The 20,682-nt window shown below is 37.2% G+C and overlaps 1 protein-coding gene and 2 non-coding genes across 3 annotated transcripts; 2 read left to right on the top strand and 1 right to left on the bottom strand.

Annotated features, from left to right (window-relative positions):
• Nucleotides 1-14,769: 14,769 nt before the first annotated feature.
• On the top strand, nucleotides 14,770-14,842 carry Trnaw-cca. Its single transcript has one exon. It is a non-coding gene; the product is annotated as a tRNA-Trp (tRNA).
• A 783-nt stretch (nucleotides 14,843-15,625) lies between these two features.
• On the bottom strand, nucleotides 15,626-16,111 carry LOC113503949. The gene has a single exon (XM_026886094.1). It carries the CDS (start codon nucleotides 16,109-16,111, stop codon nucleotides 15,626-15,628), a length of 486 nt encoding a protein of 161 aa, XP_026741895.1.
• Nucleotides 16,112-20,030: 3,919 nt separating this feature from the next.
• Nucleotides 20,031-20,103, top strand: Trnav-uac. Its single transcript has one exon. It is a non-coding gene; the product is annotated as a tRNA-Val (tRNA).
• Nucleotides 20,104-20,682: the final 579 nt, after the last annotated feature.

Below are 20,682 nucleotides of genomic sequence, written 5' to 3' on the forward strand. Positions count from 1 at the left end.
ATTCATTTCCTCGTAAATGACTTGTGCTTACTTGGATAAAGGTTTGCGATTTCAAACAAAACACACACCAGTGACGTCATGCCCGAAATGAAAGAGATAGAACAACAACCAGACAGAGAACGGTATACAAGAAAACATTATTTTATTGAAATTTCACGTTTTGATATCCCAAGCTGTGAGACTTGAACGGAAACAAAAGACACGTCAGTGACGTCATGCCCGAAATGAAAGAGATAGATATGAGATTAGAACGAGATAAAAAAGGCATCGAAAGTGTATTTTATTCTTTAGTGGTAAGATAGATCTTCCACAACAAATTGTACCAGTGACGCCGAGAAAACAAAACACACGCCAGTTGTGTTTTATAATATATTTTTCCAATTTCGGCGTTACTTAAACCATGTGGAGCTATTTGCCGGGAGAAAATATATATAAATTTAAATTTTCATCATGCATGCTAAATTAAACCTTAAGACAGAAGAAATATGTCTCACTTTAAAATTTGTCTTTGATAGTAAAATGACCAATTAATTTCTTATTTGTCGTTTGTTGAGGATGCTCAGAATACCATTTTATTTTGTATTTAAAATAGTGTAGTGTAATCATAATTGAACTTTACCCTGAAACAATAAAGTATATTTTACATTAATGAAGCCTAAAATAACTTATAATATAGAATGTATTTTCCGATATTTTAATGCAAGAGTATGTCATTTTAGACTCGATTGAGGCACGAAGGTTTTTAAGATTAATTAACTAAAAATTAAAAATAAGCACGAAAGTAATGTTTAATTTTGACTCGCTCTTTACTTGTACGTGTCAATATTTTTTCAAGGGACGGACTAATTGGTTAGTTTTTATGAAAAATCGTATTATATTCGTACTAGCGCAGTATATATATAGACCAGTCAGGAAACTAAGCCAAGTTGTCAAACTAAATACCTACACGTCATCGAGATGGTAGGGTTGTCACTTGTAATGTTTATGATATTGGACTTTTATAAAAAATAAAAATATTAACCATGTAAAAAAATATATGAAATTTGAATAGAGTCTCTCACTGATAATAAAATACGACAGTTTAGAATACGAGAAATAGTTTAATACAGACTCCCGACAATCTGCATATTTATTTAATTTTAATTTTTTGTCAGAATGTTGCATCAATTTAATAATCAAAAAGTACAAAATGTGAATGGTGAGCATACCAAGTGGTATACAGTGGTACCACTTCGTATTGTTCATAATTCACATTTTCAATACAGAAGGATAAATACACATTTTTTTAAATATGGCGTCCCTTTTTCACATTACCTCCAAGACAAAAAAGTTGATATTTATTTTTCAGCCGCCATCTTGGATTTGTTTTTTGATCTCATTTTCGGTTTTAGCACCCTCGAAACCTATGAAAACGATACCCATGACAAAAAAGTAATATTTTTTGTACTTAACCGCCATCTTGGATTGCAAATATTCGAGAGAAAACTATCTGCTTCACGAAAACGATTATAATCTATTGCAACCGATATCTAACATAAACTAGAATTAAAATATAGTAGAAGAAAAGATAAGAGTTATATAATATAAGGCGCTATATAACCGCAATCTTCTTTAAAATTTGCACGAAGTTTGAAAATGATAGGTTCGGTTTTAATTCAGCAGACTTCAAACAGCCGCATACAACGCAATAAGCACGAGGCATAGTTAAAATTATTTGAGTAATCTATACTAATATATAAAGCTGAAGAGTTTGTTTGTTTGAACGCGCTAATCTCAGGAACTACTGGTCCAAATTGAAAAATTCTTAAAACCATCACGCTGCGACTAAAAGGAGCGAAGATACAATGGAAAATGTGGAAAAAAAACAGGGCGGGTATAAATCATAACTTATATCTTCTATCCACGGGGACGAAGTCGCGGGCAACAGCTATTATTTTATAAAGAAAAATTTAAACGTGACCACTCGTTATGACGCGACACTCGCAACTGCAGCACCGCGAACCCCCTTAGCGGTCTCGTACGTGTGCATGTATGTATGTGTGAGTGTGCCGTTTTGACAGTTTTCTTCGTAGTTTCCTTACTGTATGGAGATATGTGTACTGTGCTTCTGCTTACTTGGATAAAGGTTTGCGATTTCAAACACACACCAGTGACGTCATGCCCGAAATGAAAGAGACAGTGTAAAGATTAACAAAGCGTGTCAAAAAGAGATAGATATAAGTGCGTGATAATTTGAAAAGGAATTTTAAAATTATAATATATTGTTCGAATTCGGGCGTTAGTTAAATAATAATATTCACTTAAAACTCAATAAATTAATTTTATTTTGTGCCCTTAAAATAATTTACCCGAAAATATGACTTATACCCGTAGTGCATAAAGTTCAATTTATATTTACTCCATTTAAATTAAATAGCTTTAAAAATAATTTAGATTATTTTTTTTATTCTTCTTGTGATTGTCGAATGACCAAATGACAATCAACCTTATAGCTTTAGAAATATGATACAATTTTGAGCATATTGTGTCCTCAGCACCTGTAGTTTTACTTCTCACTCTTATTTTGAATCTCTCTCTTTCATTTTGGGCATGACGTCATTGGCGTGTGTTTTGTTTTAAGACCTCTGCAATGCTAATCTCTGAGTTACACTTTTTCTCGTGGTGGGATGAACTACCGTTCTCTTTCTAATTGTCTACTTTTCTCTTTCATTTCGAGCATGACGTCACTGACGTGTCTTTTGTTTGTATATGCATAAGATATTGTCAACCTTATTTATAAGGCAATTTGGTACATTTTTGAACACATGTTGCTAGTGGCTGTAGTTTTATGTTCCGTTCTTTTTGTGCTCTATCTCTTTCATTTTGGGCATGACGTCACTGCCATGTCTTTTGTTTTGAGTTTCTATAAATTTTTTTTTTTACTTGATTATCTTTCTCTTTCTAACTATCATCCTTTCTCTTTCATTATCGACGTGACGTCATTGCCGTGTCTTTTGTGTGCACAAGAATATTAATCTTACTGCGTTAGATATAAAGTTGCAATCTCAATGTCATTATCTGACGCCGTTACAGCTGACAGTTTGTGTTATTTCTGTTCCGTAATATGGTATATATATTGTCTTTTATTTGGTGGAACACTTGTTGTTCTAATCAATGAATACAACAGACATGTTCTCATGACCTCCAGCAGAGCTGTCAATACAACCTCAAGTGCTACGACAGTTATCAAAGCGACGGCACGCTGCAACTACAAAAAGAGTTTGTATATCTACCTCAGCCGCATTACTTAAGAAAAATAAAGGACTATGCGAAACTACATGACATTTGAAGAATATTTTCGCGAAACGTCAACGGTACAGATTCTGATTGTAAGAAACGGGAACCACCGCGCGCTGTCAACTAAATTCCACGCGGACGGAATCGCGGGAAGCAGCTAGTTTCAAATAATAACAGACAAGTGCGAGTGGGGCGCTTCCGACGAGGGTTCTGTAAGTGAGATAATGTGCATATCGAGATTATTTTCTGTACTACGACTACGTGGTGGCAGTACTACTACTGACTAACAGATTGCCCGACGGACAGCAGACTGACCTCAGAGTTCAGTTTGGACATTCAGAACCCTGAAACTATTTATTTATGAGTAGAGAAACCGGTCGAGTGCGGGTCGTAGTCTTTACCGAGTTCCGCACAAACCTGTTGCTTGGATATATTAAAAAAAAACAGGATTTTGATTCCCTAGGAGAGGTGTCGAAAACTTGTAGCGATAAAACAGCTGTATCTTTTTATTGCGTTGTCTTAGAAGTTTAATTTTTACAGCTTTAGGAGACTGTAGGCCTGAGGATCCGGTATAAATATCAGCTTGATACCATCACGCGTTTCTGAGAAAAAAGGACTTGACGGACAGACAAGCGAAAAGGCACCAAACTGGTGCTAGAAGGGTTCCGCTAAATGCCTCTCGAGGTACGGAACCTTATAAACCTCGGGAAGTCGGTTTTTTTTGTATTTTTTATAAAATTTCTTCTTTTGATCATATTTCCGAATCTATCCGATCTATAAGTGAGAAAAAAAATCCTGAGCGTCTCTGATAGCTGTATTTTGTAAATCCACTTCATTTTTGCCGATTTTTGAAAATATTTTTATTGAGTTTAGCGCCATCTATTACACCATTGCTGTACTATCTCGCTAGAGGTGTAGAGCGCGACTAGACGCCACGTCAACACTAACGTTTGCGATGGAAGGAGTTGTGAATCGTAGTATCGTGCCTTTGTCACAGATGGCGCTGTGATACCTACTATAGGTATATCAAATCTAAAATATCACGTTTCTTATATACGGCCTGGCGCCCGAAGACGGGACTAACAGATATCTGAGCCTTAGGGATAGGGTTCCGAGTAACATAACAGAGTAAAATAAATAAAATATAAAATAAAATAAAATAAAATAAAATAAAATAAAATAAAATAAAATATTTAAAGGAGCTTCCAGACAAACATGAGGTGTGACTTATACCCAGACCCAGGCCTTATACTAAACCGTGACTCTGGTTTAAGCAATAGAAGGGACCCGGGGTATTGTTAGTCGGTGGAAGTCCGACACATCCCCACGCCGTGCCCTCGACGTGACTTAGACCAAGATAAAGAAAACAAACCCTTATACTATAGGCCAGAGAATATATAGAGAAAATATTTTTTCACGTGAACCCCTAATGCTGCAGTGTCTGCTTCTTGTAATCACCGGAAGGGTCTGTCTGTAGTCACCAGCTACAAGTAGCACCATCCTTCCCGTGATATCCTGGGTGCTTTGATGTCTCTTACTGTGTGATCGAGTGCTCGATTGCTGTTTTGTGGGACTTCGTACACTTATCACAATCAATAACTTATGTCATTGTAAATTAACGCATTTTAAATAGCATCGTGTTTTTGCAGTCTGTGTTGAATATATTTTTATTTTTTTCCAACACTTCTTGAGGATTTGATAGTCCAAAGGTCGCTTTATTAATCTAGCGAAAGTTCCCTCACGATGGACGCAGATTGCAAACACCAGTCAGATTATAAAATATCATAATATGGAACACGATGTACATGAATTGCAGCCAGAGAAACAAGTGACAGCTAGGTCATCATAAGAGACCCAATTGCTATGAGCTGTTTACAGGGCTAGTTACTAAGAGCATTATGCGTGACCCATTTCACCAAAATACCATTATTTATTTTCTATGATGTTGCGTTCTAATACGAAGTTCCGTAGTTTCCACTCTGGCCTCATATCTGCCCAAGTGTAGTATCGTGGCATCTCAACGTAGGGATTGTGTAAACCCATCTTTGAAACAGAGGTAAAAAAGCAGTAAGGCTCGTTTTTGGAGGGGAAGATTATGTTTCGCTTTACTGGAAAATTATTTCCAGTAAAGCTAACCATCCAACCATGAGACACGTTAACCATTCTCTAGGTGCAAATTGCTAGTCAACTTACGTGTGTTGGTTGGCTACCTCTCGTGTAACGGAACTCCTCACAGCCTCCACACAGATTTCTTGCTACTGATACAACGTCCAGTCTGAAATGTACGTACTTAGTCGATCGGATTAGAGGCCGCTGTATTCGCTACGACCAAGCTATTTGAAATTTGGAGAATTTAATTGTTTATTCAATTTGTTAAGTTGTAAGTATTACATATTCAATGATATGTAACATAATCTTTCGCTTTCAACTTTTACGCACATGTTAACATAAAATTAATAAACCTGTTGTCTGCATCGTGATACTATATTGAAATCATTTTCTCGAATGATGCGACTTCATTGATTAATGATGCATTGTACCGTCATGTTCCCCACTTGGTAAACGCCAGTCTAGTCTATTCGCAGTTTTAAATGTATTCATGAGGCTGTCATGCTCAGGCAACATTCTTTGGGTTTTTAAAACGATATCTCTTTCCACTCCTTGGATATTTTGACATCTGCGATCACCTTCCCCCTTGTTCCATCTTCCATGAAGTAAATTTGCTAACACTTTGGTTGTTCATCTGTTGATAGCAAAGAACCAATCCTATGATGGATCTGTCCTTGGATTGTAGACTTAGTGGAATGTAACAAGTCGCTTTGTTTATCAAAATGTCATTAATTAGCTAGCACGTACAACATATTCTACATTAGGTGAGATCGCAGTTGTTTAAAAGCTGTCTGTTTTACGTACCATTATAAAAGGTCAAGGACAACTTCATTCTCTGTATTTTTATACCTAACAAGAAATTGACGTACTGTGTTAAATTCCTACATCATTCATCATCGGCCTAGCCTTTTCCCAACTATGTTGGGGTCGGCTACCAGTCCAACCGGTTTCAGCTAAGTACCAGTGTTTAACAAGGAGCGACTGCCTAGGCAACACGATACCCCTTGGTTAGACTGGCTGTCAGACTTTTTCAAGCTTCTGACTACCTGTAACGACTGTCAAAGATGTAGGAATAACAGCCGGGACCCACAATTTAACGAGCCTTCCGAAACACGGAGGAACTCGTTATGACAAAGATGGTCACCCATCTACGGACCAACCGCGTCAAGCATAGCTTAACCTGTGATCGAATCACTTATGCGGTTATAGCTTAGCCACAAGCTCCTCGATTAAATTCCTACTGTGTTAAATTCCTACATTAAGATAAAATAATAAATTAAGTCATATTGCCATGATACCGTCTCTTGCGGTAGAGTAAAGTGTGACGCAAAATAATTGCGTTCATTTGCTGCTGACATTATTCTATCGGAAGGAGTGTTGTAATACTTTCTAACGGACAGTCATAAACAGTACATGTCAATGAATTGAATGCCATCTCTACCTTGTACCAAATTGTGTAGAATGCAGCAAGTTTTGACTGTTATATCAGCAAAATCGACTGACAACAAGGGATCGAAGGAAAATTCGCCATTTATTACAAAGAATACCGAAAGTGCATTCAACCATACGTCTTGCTCTCGTGTGTCGGAATTGTATTTTTTAAAATTAAATGGTAATCATTGGGGATCATCGGCGTGCGAGGTATAAATACTGGTTGATCAACTGCTAGCCAGTCAAAACTATTGCGACGATGACATTGTGTAGAAATTTGATTTGAAGTCGGCTCCCGTTGCATAAATTTGGTGGCTTAAGATTTCGAAGTAATATAATTGGGGCACCTATTTTTAACTTGAGGGAGTACGGGGAACACCACTTGGGTTCAAAGACTTGAGAACCTCCAGTGGGTAATGGACCGTATCTTCTCGTTCCACTACATTATCCATAGATGTGTAGGTAACTATGTCTCCTGGAAGTTTACCTAAAATTAAAGGTAGGCTTAGGTAGGTAGGAATTGCCCTTCGACACATCCATTGATGATCTTTATTTTCTATTGTATTTATATTTATGTTTAATTTTCATATTCATATTTGTATATAATTTTAAGGTGTCAACAAACTTCCATAATGGGGAACCTTTAAGGCAGGACTTCACAATGTCTGCCCTAGTTACCCTTACTGTTACTGGTAAAGTTTGTCGAAAGTCCCCAGCAAACATGACGGTAATCCCATCCATGATTTTTTCACAACTTCTAATATCTCTGAGAGTCCTATCTAGAGCCTCTACATGATCTCTGTGGATCATGGTGCTTTCGTCCCAGTTTACCTCTTGCAGCACTTTTCCTGAAGGACCATTTTTACGTATGGAGCACACGCTATCTTTCTGTAAAGACACTGTTAAGGGTAGTTTCAAAGTGGAATGAGCTGTACCTACGTCCACCTGCTCATAAAGTTGCAGCGATACCTGATGACGCTACTGCCAAAGCTAGCTTTCCATGAGACCTTGCTTTTGCTAGATAAGATTGGTAATTTTCCTTCACTAAAACACACACTTTGCATGACACTATTTGCGGTTGGATTGATTTGGGGTTTTATTGATTTGTACCGAATGATGGTGTGCACTGTGCATTATTATGGTCATAGGCTCTTTTAAATTATTTAATAGACCTATAAACCAAATTTTTATATTTTTCGTAGTCCATCTCATGATACTCGATAGTTTCTTTTTTACTTAAAAGCCAGCAAACAATATGGGACGAGTCTATCATACGATATGCAAGATCCAACAAAACTCTGCGTAAATCTAAAAAGTCATTACACGACACAAGCAGTAAGGGCTGAAAATATAAGCAGATGTAAAATAAAAGACAAAACAGACATCTTTTGCTAAAGTTTATCTATATACATATATAACAACGAAAGTCGTCACGCCATAACATGAAAACGGCTAGACCGATTTGGCTGATTTTTTTTTCGTAGTTTTCTATACTCTGTAGGAGGTTCTTATGAAAAAAATAGTAAGAATCTCTCACAAAGATTAAAAAATATACATTTATTTTTCATACTTAAAAAAACGCGCGTAACGAATGTCAACGTCATACGACATAGACTATATTAAAAGAGCGTCGTATGTACGGAAACGCGGTTACGTCATTAATTAAATTCTATCGCACTCATTTATTATTTTTGAAAGTAACTTGCCACGGAATGTTTAAAATGATAATAAATCAATATTCTATTAAAAATCAATATATTTTTTTGTACCCTTAAAATAATTTACCCGAAAATATGACTTATCGTATTGAATGCGAATTCCTCCTTGATGTCGTCGCTTTTCTCCGTAGCTTCATCGTCGAATTGTTCGTCGTCGCTCTTCAGCTCTGTTCCCTTCATTTCGTTGTTTAGGAATCGTATTCGATCAACCGATGGCAGGGGCTTGTCATCTGCTCCATTCCCAATACATTTGCTGGCCATTGAGTAACCATCTTCAATAGATGGCATACATCTAATGTCAGAAATGTTGATGGCAGTGTCATCGACTTATTTACAAGAGCGTCGTAACACTTTTGCAAATAATCAGTTAAGCTAGCGCATTTACCAAATACTTGCGCTACCGCAATCATCAAAGACCATCCGAAGTCAGTTACGACGATCGGTGGAATGGGAGCGTTAGCAGCAAGGATGTGACATAAAAACCCATTCACGATGATAGCGCGTTGATCAGATAAAACCATCTGAAAGGCTGGCACGCTACCGTCTTTCGTCACGAGCACGCATTGGTATAAATAAATATGGTTCTGGCCATCGAGTTTCGTAAACCGACCCGTAGCGTCGAATGCTAACGTGGCCTCAGGATCATCTCGACAGCACGAAATGTAGATTTGGAGCTGCTCGGGTAGCCAATGAATACAATTGAATTTATATATCCCAATGGACTGAATGCAGCCAACAAACCTTCCGTGTTCAGCGCTCTTGAGTAAATTCAGTACAGGATTTCCGAACTGCAATCCATATTTACTCAAGAGACGCTGTTTCTTGGCTTTTCGGATGGCAGCATTACTCTGTAAGATTGACGGCTCTTTATCTCCAAACCTTTTTATACGGTTGGCTTCTTTTCTTCGCCATGTCACCGCGTCTTTACGGCCATCGATAAGACAGTCAGCCACTCTTAGGCGGCGAGCACTTCTCAACTTTTCTTTTTTTCCCTGAATGGTATGCCGCTCTAATGCCATCTATGTCACATTGTAGAATTATATCAACAGCTTCAGTCGGCTCTTTTGACAATAAACATTGAAGCCTGGCGTCGCAATCACGGCAGAATCCATTAATAGTCAAGAAGAATTTGGAAATTGCACTCAAGTATATGTTGTGATTTTTGAATACAAACACGCAATCTAGATGGAGCTGCACCCACAAAGCTTCAGAGACCACGTCTGTCCATCTTTACCGTATATAGTTTCTTTTGGCTCGATCTTTGCCCATTTTTCACCAGAAATCACCAAATTCAACTTTATTAAGTTTAAGCTGGTTCCTGTGTCGGTAGTCTGGTTTTCACACTCACCGTCACTGTAATTGCTACTGTCCACGGAAATGCTCAATTCCCGCTCTCTAATGCCGAAAAGATCCATGATGAGATCTTTAAACCTATTACGATTATTATTAATTATAGTATGAACGTACTTAGGCGTAATGACAGACCCTTTATCAGCCATCATATAATTTGCTATTGTTCGATATACCTCATGGGAAGGTGGAAAAAGACGCCCACCATCATCAATGGTACGACAATCAGCATTCGATAGAATTTGCTGTAAAGCAATTTTATCGTTTTGTCCGCATTTTATTTTGATTTTGCTTAACAAGTTGTCGAACGGGAAAGATCGTTGGAAGGGCCTCGGCGAGACCTATTCAACGGTGTATATGCGGAAGGTTGGAATGAATATAAGGACGGAAGGAAAATTTAGACTTATTGAAGGAGAACTAATATTTTAGAGAACTAATGAAACAAGCTGATAAGCTAAAAAAAATTTATTAAAACGTACGTTAAAAAGGACAATAAACTAAATTATTTCGCGCCTAGATGGTATAGAACACGTCTAGGGTTTTGGCGGAGCCAAGTTAAGCAGGCAAGGATCGAAAACCGCGAAGGAATACAAAATTTTATCACAAAGTGTTTTCGAATGTATGGCGGTTTCGTACCCTACAGGTAACCTCGGTTTCTATTGGAATTTCAACGAAACTCAAAAAATCTGAAGTTTCACGCAAAATGGATGAGGTGTCGTTGGAAGCGCGTCAGCGAGAACTATTCAATGGTCTATATATGTAAGTGTAGTGTATTTTTTTAATTTAAGGCCAAAAATCGTTTTTTTTTGTACAAAATTTAGTCTCATTCAAGGATATGATAAGGATCAGATAAGGATATTCACTAATATTTTAATGCAGAAACTGTTGGATTCCAAGCACACTGCGTGAACCGGACACCAGCCTCGAAAGAAAGTAAATTTGAAGTATTGTAATGAAACAAACTGATGAGCTAAAAAAAAAGTGAAAATTTTGAGACTATTTGGAAACTTGAGAAGTGATTTTTTTCGAGTTTTCTAACGGTTTTACCTGATCTGCTGATACTTCCAGGTTAATTCTGGGCTGCAACCAAGTTCTGGATTACAGTTCTGTTACTAATGTGTAAGAAACAAAGGAGTTCTAGCTTTTGAGAGTTGTTTGAGACGTTGGAAGTGATTTTCTTCAAACGTTTGATCTGCTACAGGAGGTCAGCAGACCATTTCATTCATTCACATTTTTCCAGGTGAAGACACCAGAACTATTTTTTAAAATTATCACGAACTATAGAACTCAGCTACATGCGAAAAGAACTCAAACTTTGCTTTGACTTTGACACTATATTTATAAAAAAAAATCCTTTGAGAATTTCTGAGATCAGAGCGTTCAAACAAACAAACTTAAAATTCACAAAAGCTAAAAATCGCTACAAATTCATTTCCTCGTAAAGGACTTTTGCTTACTTGGATAAAGGTTTGCGATTTCAAACAAAACACACGCCAGTGACGTCATGCCCGAAATGAAAGAGATAGAACAACAACCAGACAGAGAACGGTATACAAGAAAACATTATTTTTATTGAAATTTCACGTTTTGATATCCCAAGCTGTGAGACTTGAACAAAAACAAAACACGCGTCAGTGACGTCATGTCAAAAATGAAAGAGATAGATATGAGATTAGAACGAGACAAAAAAGTGTATTTTATTCTTTAGTGGTAAGATAGATCTTCCACAACAAATTGTACCAGTGACGCCGAGAAAACAAAACACACGCCAGTGACGTCATGCCCGAAATGAAAGAGATACATTATTAAAGACGAACGAGACAAAAAACTGCAGTCGTAAATGAAAAGCATCGAAAATGCACCGTATGCTTTAGCGGGTAAGATTGATATTCCACAATCAACTGTACTAGAAAGTACTAGAAACGTAGTGAAAACAAAACACACGCCAGTGACGTCATGCTCAAAAGAAAAGAGACAGTGCAAAGATTAGAAAAGCGTGTTGAAAAGAGAGAGATATAAGTGCGGGATAATTTAAAAAAAGTATTTTAAAATATATTGTTCGAATTCCGGCGTTACTTAGACTATGTGGAGCTATTTGCCGGGAGAAAATATAAATAAATTTAAAATTTCATCATGCATGCTAAATTAAACCTTAAGTCATAAGGAATAGGTCTCACTTTGAAAAAAAACCTTAATATTAAAATGATCAATTAATTTCTTATTTGTCTGATTTCTTATTTCTCAGAATAATATTTTATTTTTAATTTAAAACAGTGTAATCGTAATTGAACTTTACCCTTTCACAATAAAGTGTATTTTACATTAATGAAGACTAAAATGTATACCTATCATATGGAAGCATCAGGAATAGTTCCGGAGCGGTGTGTCTGTGAACCTAACAGATCACTTACCAGCAGTCGCATGCAGCTGAGTTCTATAGTTCCTCATAATTTTTAGAAATAGTTCTGGTGTTTTTCCTTGAAAAATGTTAATTAACAAAATGATCTGCTAACTTCCCGTAGCACATCATTGTCAAGCAAATCAAAATTAAATGTGAGTTCTTTCAGGAAGTCACTTTTATCGTAGACATAGTCGCGGGCAACAGCTAGTCTTCAATAAAATAGTGTCTTTCCATTTTGTTACACGATCTATATCTATACTATCTATACTAATATATAAAGCTGAAGAGTTTGTTTGTTTCTTTGAACGCGCTAATCTCACGAACTACTGGTGCAAATTGAAAAAATCTGTTTGTGTTGAATAGACCATTTATCAAGAAAGGTTATATACCATCACTCTGTGACTAATAGGAGCGAAAATACAAGAACATTTTCCATGGTCCATGGAAAAAACAGGGAAATTTATTCAGTTTCGAATATACGAACCGAACTTACGAACAAATCATCTGAAATTCAAATCAAACGTCAAAACCCACCCAGCTACTGCTTAGTCAGTAGTTAAACCATGTGTCGCCTTGGATTAAACCTGAGTGTAGGTCTAGTCCGTGTTTAATAAGATCGTTAAAATGTATTTAATTCAATGGCGTTATTGACGGACTCCATTTTGTCTACACGCGGTTCGACCTTCAATCGAGATAAAGGTCACGCACACACATTAATATTCGAAAGTGAAAGTTATTTACAGAATCAATCTAACACACACATAGAAAAATTAAATTCCTAAATATTAAAATAACAACCATTAACTTTGAACACTACTGCTCTAACATAAAGCTCAATTCCGTTTGAGAAACATTAGTTTAAAATTATAATACAAAATATTAAATTAATATTCTCTTCAAATCAAGAAATTAATTTTTAATTTTATTTTGTGCTCTTAAAATAATTTACCCGAAAATATGACTTATCCCCTAAGGCATAAAGTTCAATTAATGTTTACTCCATTTTAAAATGGCTTTAAAATTAATTTAGATTTATCTTTTATTCCTCTTGTGGTTGTCGAATGACCAAATGACAATCAACCTTATAGCTTTAGAAATATGATACAATTTTGAGCATATTGTGTCCTCAGCGCCTGTAGCTTTACTTCTCACTCTTATTTTGAATCTCTCTCTTTCATTTTGGGCATGACGTCATTGGCGTGTGTTTTGTTTTAAGACCTCTGCAATGCTAATCTCTGAGTTACACTTTTTCTCGTGGTGGGATGAACTACCGTTCTCTTTCTAATTGTCTACTTTTCTCTTTCATTTCGAGCGTGACGTCACTGACGTGTCTTTTGTTTGTATTAGCATAAGATATTGTCAACCTTATTTATAAGGCAATTTGGTACATTTTTGAACACATGTTGCTAGTGGCTGTAGTTTTATGTTCCGTTCTTTTTGTGCTCTATCTCTTTCATTTTCGACGTGACGTCACTGTCATGTCTTTTGTTTTTACTGGAATACGACATCACGTGTGCACAGGAATATTAATCTTACTGCGCTAAATATAAAGTTGCAATCTCAATGTCATTGTCTGACGCCATTACAGCTGACAGTTTGTAACCGACCGACGCAAAGGTGCGTTTTTGTTATTTGTGTTTGTATTTGTGTTCCGTAATACGGTATATAATATATTATATTTTTATTTGGTGGACGAGAGATGCTTTCGCATTTATAATATTAGTATATAGTTTATCGGTTTATACCAAACCTTTCGCGATCAACTGCGAAAGGTTGTTAAATACCGAGATGGCATTTAAGGAATAGACCTTTATAGTACACTCGTGAGAATTATGGATAAAAATAAAACTCCGGTGTGCTGTTCTAGAACATGCACATTTTATTGTTTTTTCTTGTCAACATTGACACTTATATTTTTCTTGACGAACCATAGCGCGATTCAAACGCGATAGATGTCAACGCCATCTATCGCGCACAAGAGATGCTGTACAATGATTGCTTCGTAAACATACCGCCCACCAAGGACGTTACTGAAGGAACGTCCTTCTAAAACAAAAATTCTTATAAAAAAAACAGAAAGACATATACACTATTTTAAGGTAAAAAATAAAATAATTAATATTAAGTATATTATAATATACACCTCTATTTCAAACTTATACTTGTTGAAGTCGGTGCCAAACCAACTTTCATGACAAAGAAGAACTGCTTTATTAGATACTAGCTATTGCCCGCGACCTCGTCCGTGTGTTTGATGATAACACAAGGAATGTTTAAAATCGGATTCATTTTTTAGTCCACGCAACTTTTGCTCTATAGTTTACTATTTGATTCGCTGCCTATAGAAAACCGTCACGTGCCCGCTAATCTCGTTACAGCGGGGATCGCTAAATTGTACTCTATGTCTAGGGTGCTACGTTCCATATTGCATTGCTGATTTCCGGCTATGTTCATGGGAAGGTAAATTTGAATAAATGTTTCACCGGCCGCGTAGCTCAGAGGTCAGAGCGACCGATCCCAGCATCGGCGGTCGCAGGTTCGAATCCTGTCGTGGCCACCCAGAAACATAAAACCTTTTGTTACTTTTAATATTATTTCTCTTAAGATGAAGTTTACACAAGTTATGTTACCAAAATAATATACATAACAAAGGCATTTATATAAGTAACTAAGTCTTATAATAATTTCATTTTTCACTTTTTAGTGGAAAGTTAGTGATTTTTAGTATGGGTAGGCCTACTAAACGCGCTGCCCAAATGAGTTCCTTGCCCCCGTGAAACTGCCCAGAATTCCCAGTGATATTTGTTCGAAAGCCTCCACCCAGTCTGTTACCATTTGAGAGTGATGTTAACTATGAAGGCCATTTTGAATAACCGAATATCTCATCAGAACAAACATCTAATTATGTTTATTTTAGTTTCAGTATTGCGTTTTTTGTAAAACTTTGTAAGTGCCCTTGAACATTATTTTTTTTCGAAATAGTTTTTATAACCTTTGTAGTGAGTACAGGCGTGATAACATGTTGTGTGATGGCGTAAACAATGCTTAGATATGCGATAGCAACAATTGCGGTTAATCTGCTGTTATTTATTGAAGAGTTCCCCCGAATTCTACAAGATCCCATCATGTACTTACAAATGAACATAAATTATTATAAATTGTAACACTTGAAATAAAATAGTAAAATTAGTCTAGAACTTTCTTATGTAGCTACATAGCTCATAGCTACATAGGATGGTTGTCTACTATTCTACCCGTCAACCAACGACTTGGCGGTAAATCGTCTTCTTTGACTAGAACAAAGTCTCAAATTTTTGGTTCATCCGTTTTGGACGCTCATTTATAGCGATTCATCAACGTAGCCAAATATTGGTGAGACCAACGTCTCCAAAACTCTTGTAGCATGCGTTGGATGAATTGCCACCTCTAACATAAATATATTAGAGTTCTCGTAATCATAATCTGGTACATTCGCTAATGGCTCTCCAATTAGAAAATGTCCAGGCTTTAATGGCATTGGTTCACCAGGATCGTCGACATTGATTGTACTCATGGGCCGTGAGTTTAAACACGCTTCTATCTGACTAAGAAGCGTAGTCAGTTCTTCGTACGTGAGTGTCGCGTCACCAATCACTCGTTTCAAGTGAAACTTTGTGGACTTCACTCCGGCCTCCCAAAGTCCTCCAAAGTTGGGACTATGAGGAGGAATGAAGTGCCACTCGGTACCATTAGCCTCGAGATGTTCGGCTATGGTCGGTTGGATGGCCTTTAATTGTTGCAACTCCCTTGAGGCACCTACGAATGTGGTGCCAGTATCACTCCACATTTTGGCACAATGACCTCGTCTAAACGCTGCTAGGAAGGCTTGAGTGCTCATGTCAATGTATGAACGGTGACCTCGACCTTTAGTTGATCTTACGTTAATTGGCCTCGCGTAATCAACACCACTGTGTAGGAACCCATCAATTGATTGTTGGTGTTGGCTCTTTGTTCTGCACATGTTACACACTTTATTACGTGGTGTTTGACCAATTTTCTGACCTCTATAATCCAATAGGATGACCTTAAATAGTTCATCATCAGCTGAGGACCACCATGGAGGGTTTACATTCTGCATCAGCTATGATCAATAGAGTAAGGCTACTGGAACCTGGCAAAACAATGGGATTTATCATTTGCTCACTCAGTTGTGATTTCTCCAGTCTACCTCTTACTCGGATTATGCTCTTGTTGTCCAGATAGGGGCAGAGTGATATTAACGGGCTACCCGTAGATACATATCCTTTGTCCTTCAATTCCTTATATTCTGTTGTAAACAGTTCTCCTTGTGTTTTTCTTATACAACATTCGAGTGCACTGTCTAGTTCTACCTTTTGTAAATATCCCTTCCTGTATATTTGATTTTCCTTTAAAAGCCTTCGGCAGTATGCAACAACTCGAACCAATTTTCCTAATCTTGAGAATCGTTCGAATAAGGAACTATCTGGGAGCACTGCTACGTGTGTCTTTGTTGACTCTTCCAAATCTGTACTACAAACATTACTTGGCCTATTATAAATTATGGGTTGCACTTTAAGGGAACTGGGCAGTATTCCTCTAGAGGCGCAGTCTGCTGGGTTGTCCTTAGTGGAAACGTGAAACCTCTGAGACGCTTTCATAGAGGTCAGGATTTCAGACGTCCTGTTAGCCACGAAAGTTTTTCATAGTAAAGATGTGTGCTTTGTTGATCTTTTAAAACATTTATCAATCCTTCCATTTTCTAAGTTTAAATCTTTGATGAAATAGAGTTCCAATTGCTTGAATCTTGAACTGATTGTCCCGTTACATGGCCGACCTTATAAGTAAAGAAAGTGTTCTCACAAAATGCACTTCACACAAACACTTATACGGAATCTGCCGGTGGCGCCGCCTGCGGCTGCTTGCTGAACTGCACGTGTCGTCACCTGTGACGTCGCTTGATCTCCGCGGCTGCGTCACCTTGCTGTCCTCCAATGCGTTGTGTTGATCTGAGAGTGGCGCCCTCTGTGGCCACTACTTGAACTGCTCCGCCGGTGCTGGCTCAGCTCGTTATCCAAGCTGGGCAAAGCTGTCGCCGCTTGTGGGCGAACTGTGTACCTTGCGCAGCGATCCACTGCAGGTACACTTGGATGGAAAAAACTGTCCGTATGATCCGGCTCGATCTAGGACCAATGTTAAATACCGAGATGGCATTTAAGGAATTCACCTTTATAGTACACTCGTGAGAATTATGGATAAAAATAAAACTCCGGTGTGCTGTTCTAGAACATGCACATTTTATTGTTTTTCTTGTCAACATTGACACTTATATTTTTCTTGACAAACCATAGCGCGATTCAAACGCGATAGATGTCAACGCCATCTATCGCGCACAAGAGATGCTGTACAATAATTGCTTCGTAAACATAGATGCTAAGTGAATTTATCCTTTTTGATACAGGTAGCCCAAAATCGGTTAGTGATTTATCGCCTATCTCATGAATTTTATCTTCAATTAAGATTAGTCCATCATTGTATCAGTATATGCTAATGTCATATCCTGATTCTCATTACGCATTCTGTTCAATACATCTTCACATAAAGCATTACGAAATTAATTCCATAACTCTAAGGGGTCAGATGGTTGGCAAAATATCAGGTTGATGGTAAATAATTCTCTTAATTTTGTGGCTGGCTCGGACATGACAGCATCTGACATTGTATTTTGATTCCCTGTAGAGTGGCGAAACTTTTAGCGATAAAACAGCTGTATCTTTTTATTGTATTGTCTTAGAAGTTTACCTCCACGCGTTTCTGAGAAAAAAGGACTTGACGGACAGACTAGCGGAAAGGCAACAAACTGATGCTAGAAGGGTTCCGCTATATGCCTTTGTAGGTACGGAACCTTAAAAACCACGCTAAGTCAGTTTCTTTTAAGCCAATTTTTAAAATATTTTTTATTGAGTTTAGCGCCATCTATTATACCATTGCTGAACCAACTCGCTAGAGGTGTAGAGCGCGACTAGACGCCACGTCAACACTAACGTTGGCGATGGAAGGAGTTGTGTATCGTAGTATCGTGCCTTTGTCACAGATGGCGCTATTCGCAGTTAAAATAATAAATGTGAGTCAGAGTCGACCATGACGGGTTCTGTAGCAGAAATTAATACCTATTATATTGGTTTCTCGGAGCTACGCGACCAAAAATCCACCAAATCTGGTCAGGCCGCTTGTTTAAGAAGCAATTGTTTCTTTAAATCTACGAGTTCTCATTTTGAAATCAAACCCAAATGTCTCCTCACCACCGCCACAGCCAAGTCCTAAAACTAACCTTCACTCTTCTACATACACACAGTCCGGTACATGATGAAGACTCAGCCTCGAGTAGTGTTCAGTCATACATTTCGCAGTTTGCACCTGATTCTAATGATCATTCAGAAGTTTATATTTGCCAGGAGAACAATATTACCACGGGAAATTATTAAATTCATGCTGCAAATGCCTTAAAAACTAAAATAACATTGTATTTTGATCAAAATAAACAACCTATTTTGTTAACGTACCTCAAAGTTACAGCGATCTCTCAGCGGTCCGAGAAAGCTTCTACCTATTGTAACGAGCATCTTCAAAGGCGTGAAAGTGATTTAAATCTGACAAATGAACGCAAGAATATTAACATTTACAGTGAGTATTCATTGTTATTATCTTCATCCATAATAACAAAGCGTGAACACTGTCTTGGATTTAGTTTTGGAGATGTAAATATTTCAATTAAAACCTTACCCGTAATGTATTTTGACATCTCGTGTGCCTCAATTAATTTTGCAAGCACTTTTTTCCTGTGAGGTTGTGTCTGTTTCTAATCAAATCTCAAACATTTCTCTCGAACTTGTAATTACCATCTTCATCTTTATGCTTTACTTAGTTCGTCTGTCATCGTTATCCAAACTGTTCGTGTCTGATGGCTCTCTTTTATTTTTTTTTCACTTTCTTTAAGCACTTTTTTGAAGACCGTAAGGTCTAAGGTCGAAGACTAGACTAAACTAGAAGACTAGACCTTTTCGAAGAACCTCACCCTTTTTGTAGTTCTTCATCTTTTGTAATTATCACAGTTAGGTTGATTTCCCATCACTCGCCGGCAATATTGTGAATTCGAAATGTAGGCGGTTGTTCCATAGTTTTCGTTCATTTACGTATCTAAATGCACAAAAATGACAATTTATTAGTCTAAACGTCGCCTTAAAGCTAAAAAGTGATTACAAGAAAAGCTGTTTTTACACGCTTTTTATTAGCGTCACCTGTATGTTTGTTTGTAACCGACTTCTTTGGGCGCGATTTGGACCCACTTTAAACGGCCAGATTTCGTTCAAACTTTGTAGATTTATTGAGGACCGATGACAATACACTAATTTGATAAAATTATTCCATTTTTTAATTTGCAAAATTTGGTTTTTGTTAATTTATATAAAAAAAAATCGATCGTAAAGCACTCTCTGATGCTTCGCATCATGAGTCGTGCAATAGTTTAAAATTAAAAAAAACAAGCTATTATAAATAAGCCAAACTAAAAAGTAAAAAATAATTTTTTTTAACACTATTTTCTTAATTTAAATTAATTTTTTAGTTCGGTTTTCTATAAAAAGCGTGTTTTTTAAAACTATTATACTGATTATCTCAAAAGAGTTTCGAATACTGGTTTTATTGATTTTCTCCGCCTTGTAGTCGGTAATTTGAAATATGTTCACCACGGCCCGTTAGCTCAGTTGAGAGAGCGTCGTGCTTACAGTACGAAGGTCGTGGGTTCGATCCCCACACGGGCCATATATCGTTTTCCACACATGCCTCCTTTTTGATATTTTGTCAATGTTTCGTGATGTTTATTCATTAATCAGTAATTAATATTATTCTATAAACTGTATGCAAAATATGTTTCTTTGTGTCGTATATTGTCAGCACGTTTTGCCAGTGCCGTGTAATGACAATTTGGATATTGTGCCAGCTTCAAACCAAAATCGGCAAAATTACATGCGAGATGATTAATTATAACTAGCTGCTGCCCACAACGTGGTCTGCGTGTAAACTTTTTCTGAAATCCATACTCACAAATATTATACATGCGAAAGTGTCTCTGTCTGTCTGTCAAAGGACAGGGCGAGCCTCCAGTTACGACTGAAGTTTACTGTTAGGTTAGGTTAGAACTGCGACCTTCTATGAAACTAGAAACGGCTCGCATTGCGATACTGTTGGCATTTACAGTCAGCCGCTCACTCACTCATTATATAACCCTAATTTATACATTTTGACACTTGAAATTGTAATTTACAGACACTCGTTTATTTCTTTTTCTTTATGGGTCGCATAAAAAATAGTACCTAATTAAATATGTACGCGACTTCGTCC

Source organism: Trichoplusia ni, chromosome 20, assembly GCF_003590095.1.
Source record: "Trichoplusia ni isolate ovarian cell line Hi5 chromosome 20, tn1, whole genome shotgun sequence".
NCBI lineage: Eukaryota > Metazoa > Arthropoda > Insecta > Lepidoptera > Noctuidae > Trichoplusia > Trichoplusia ni.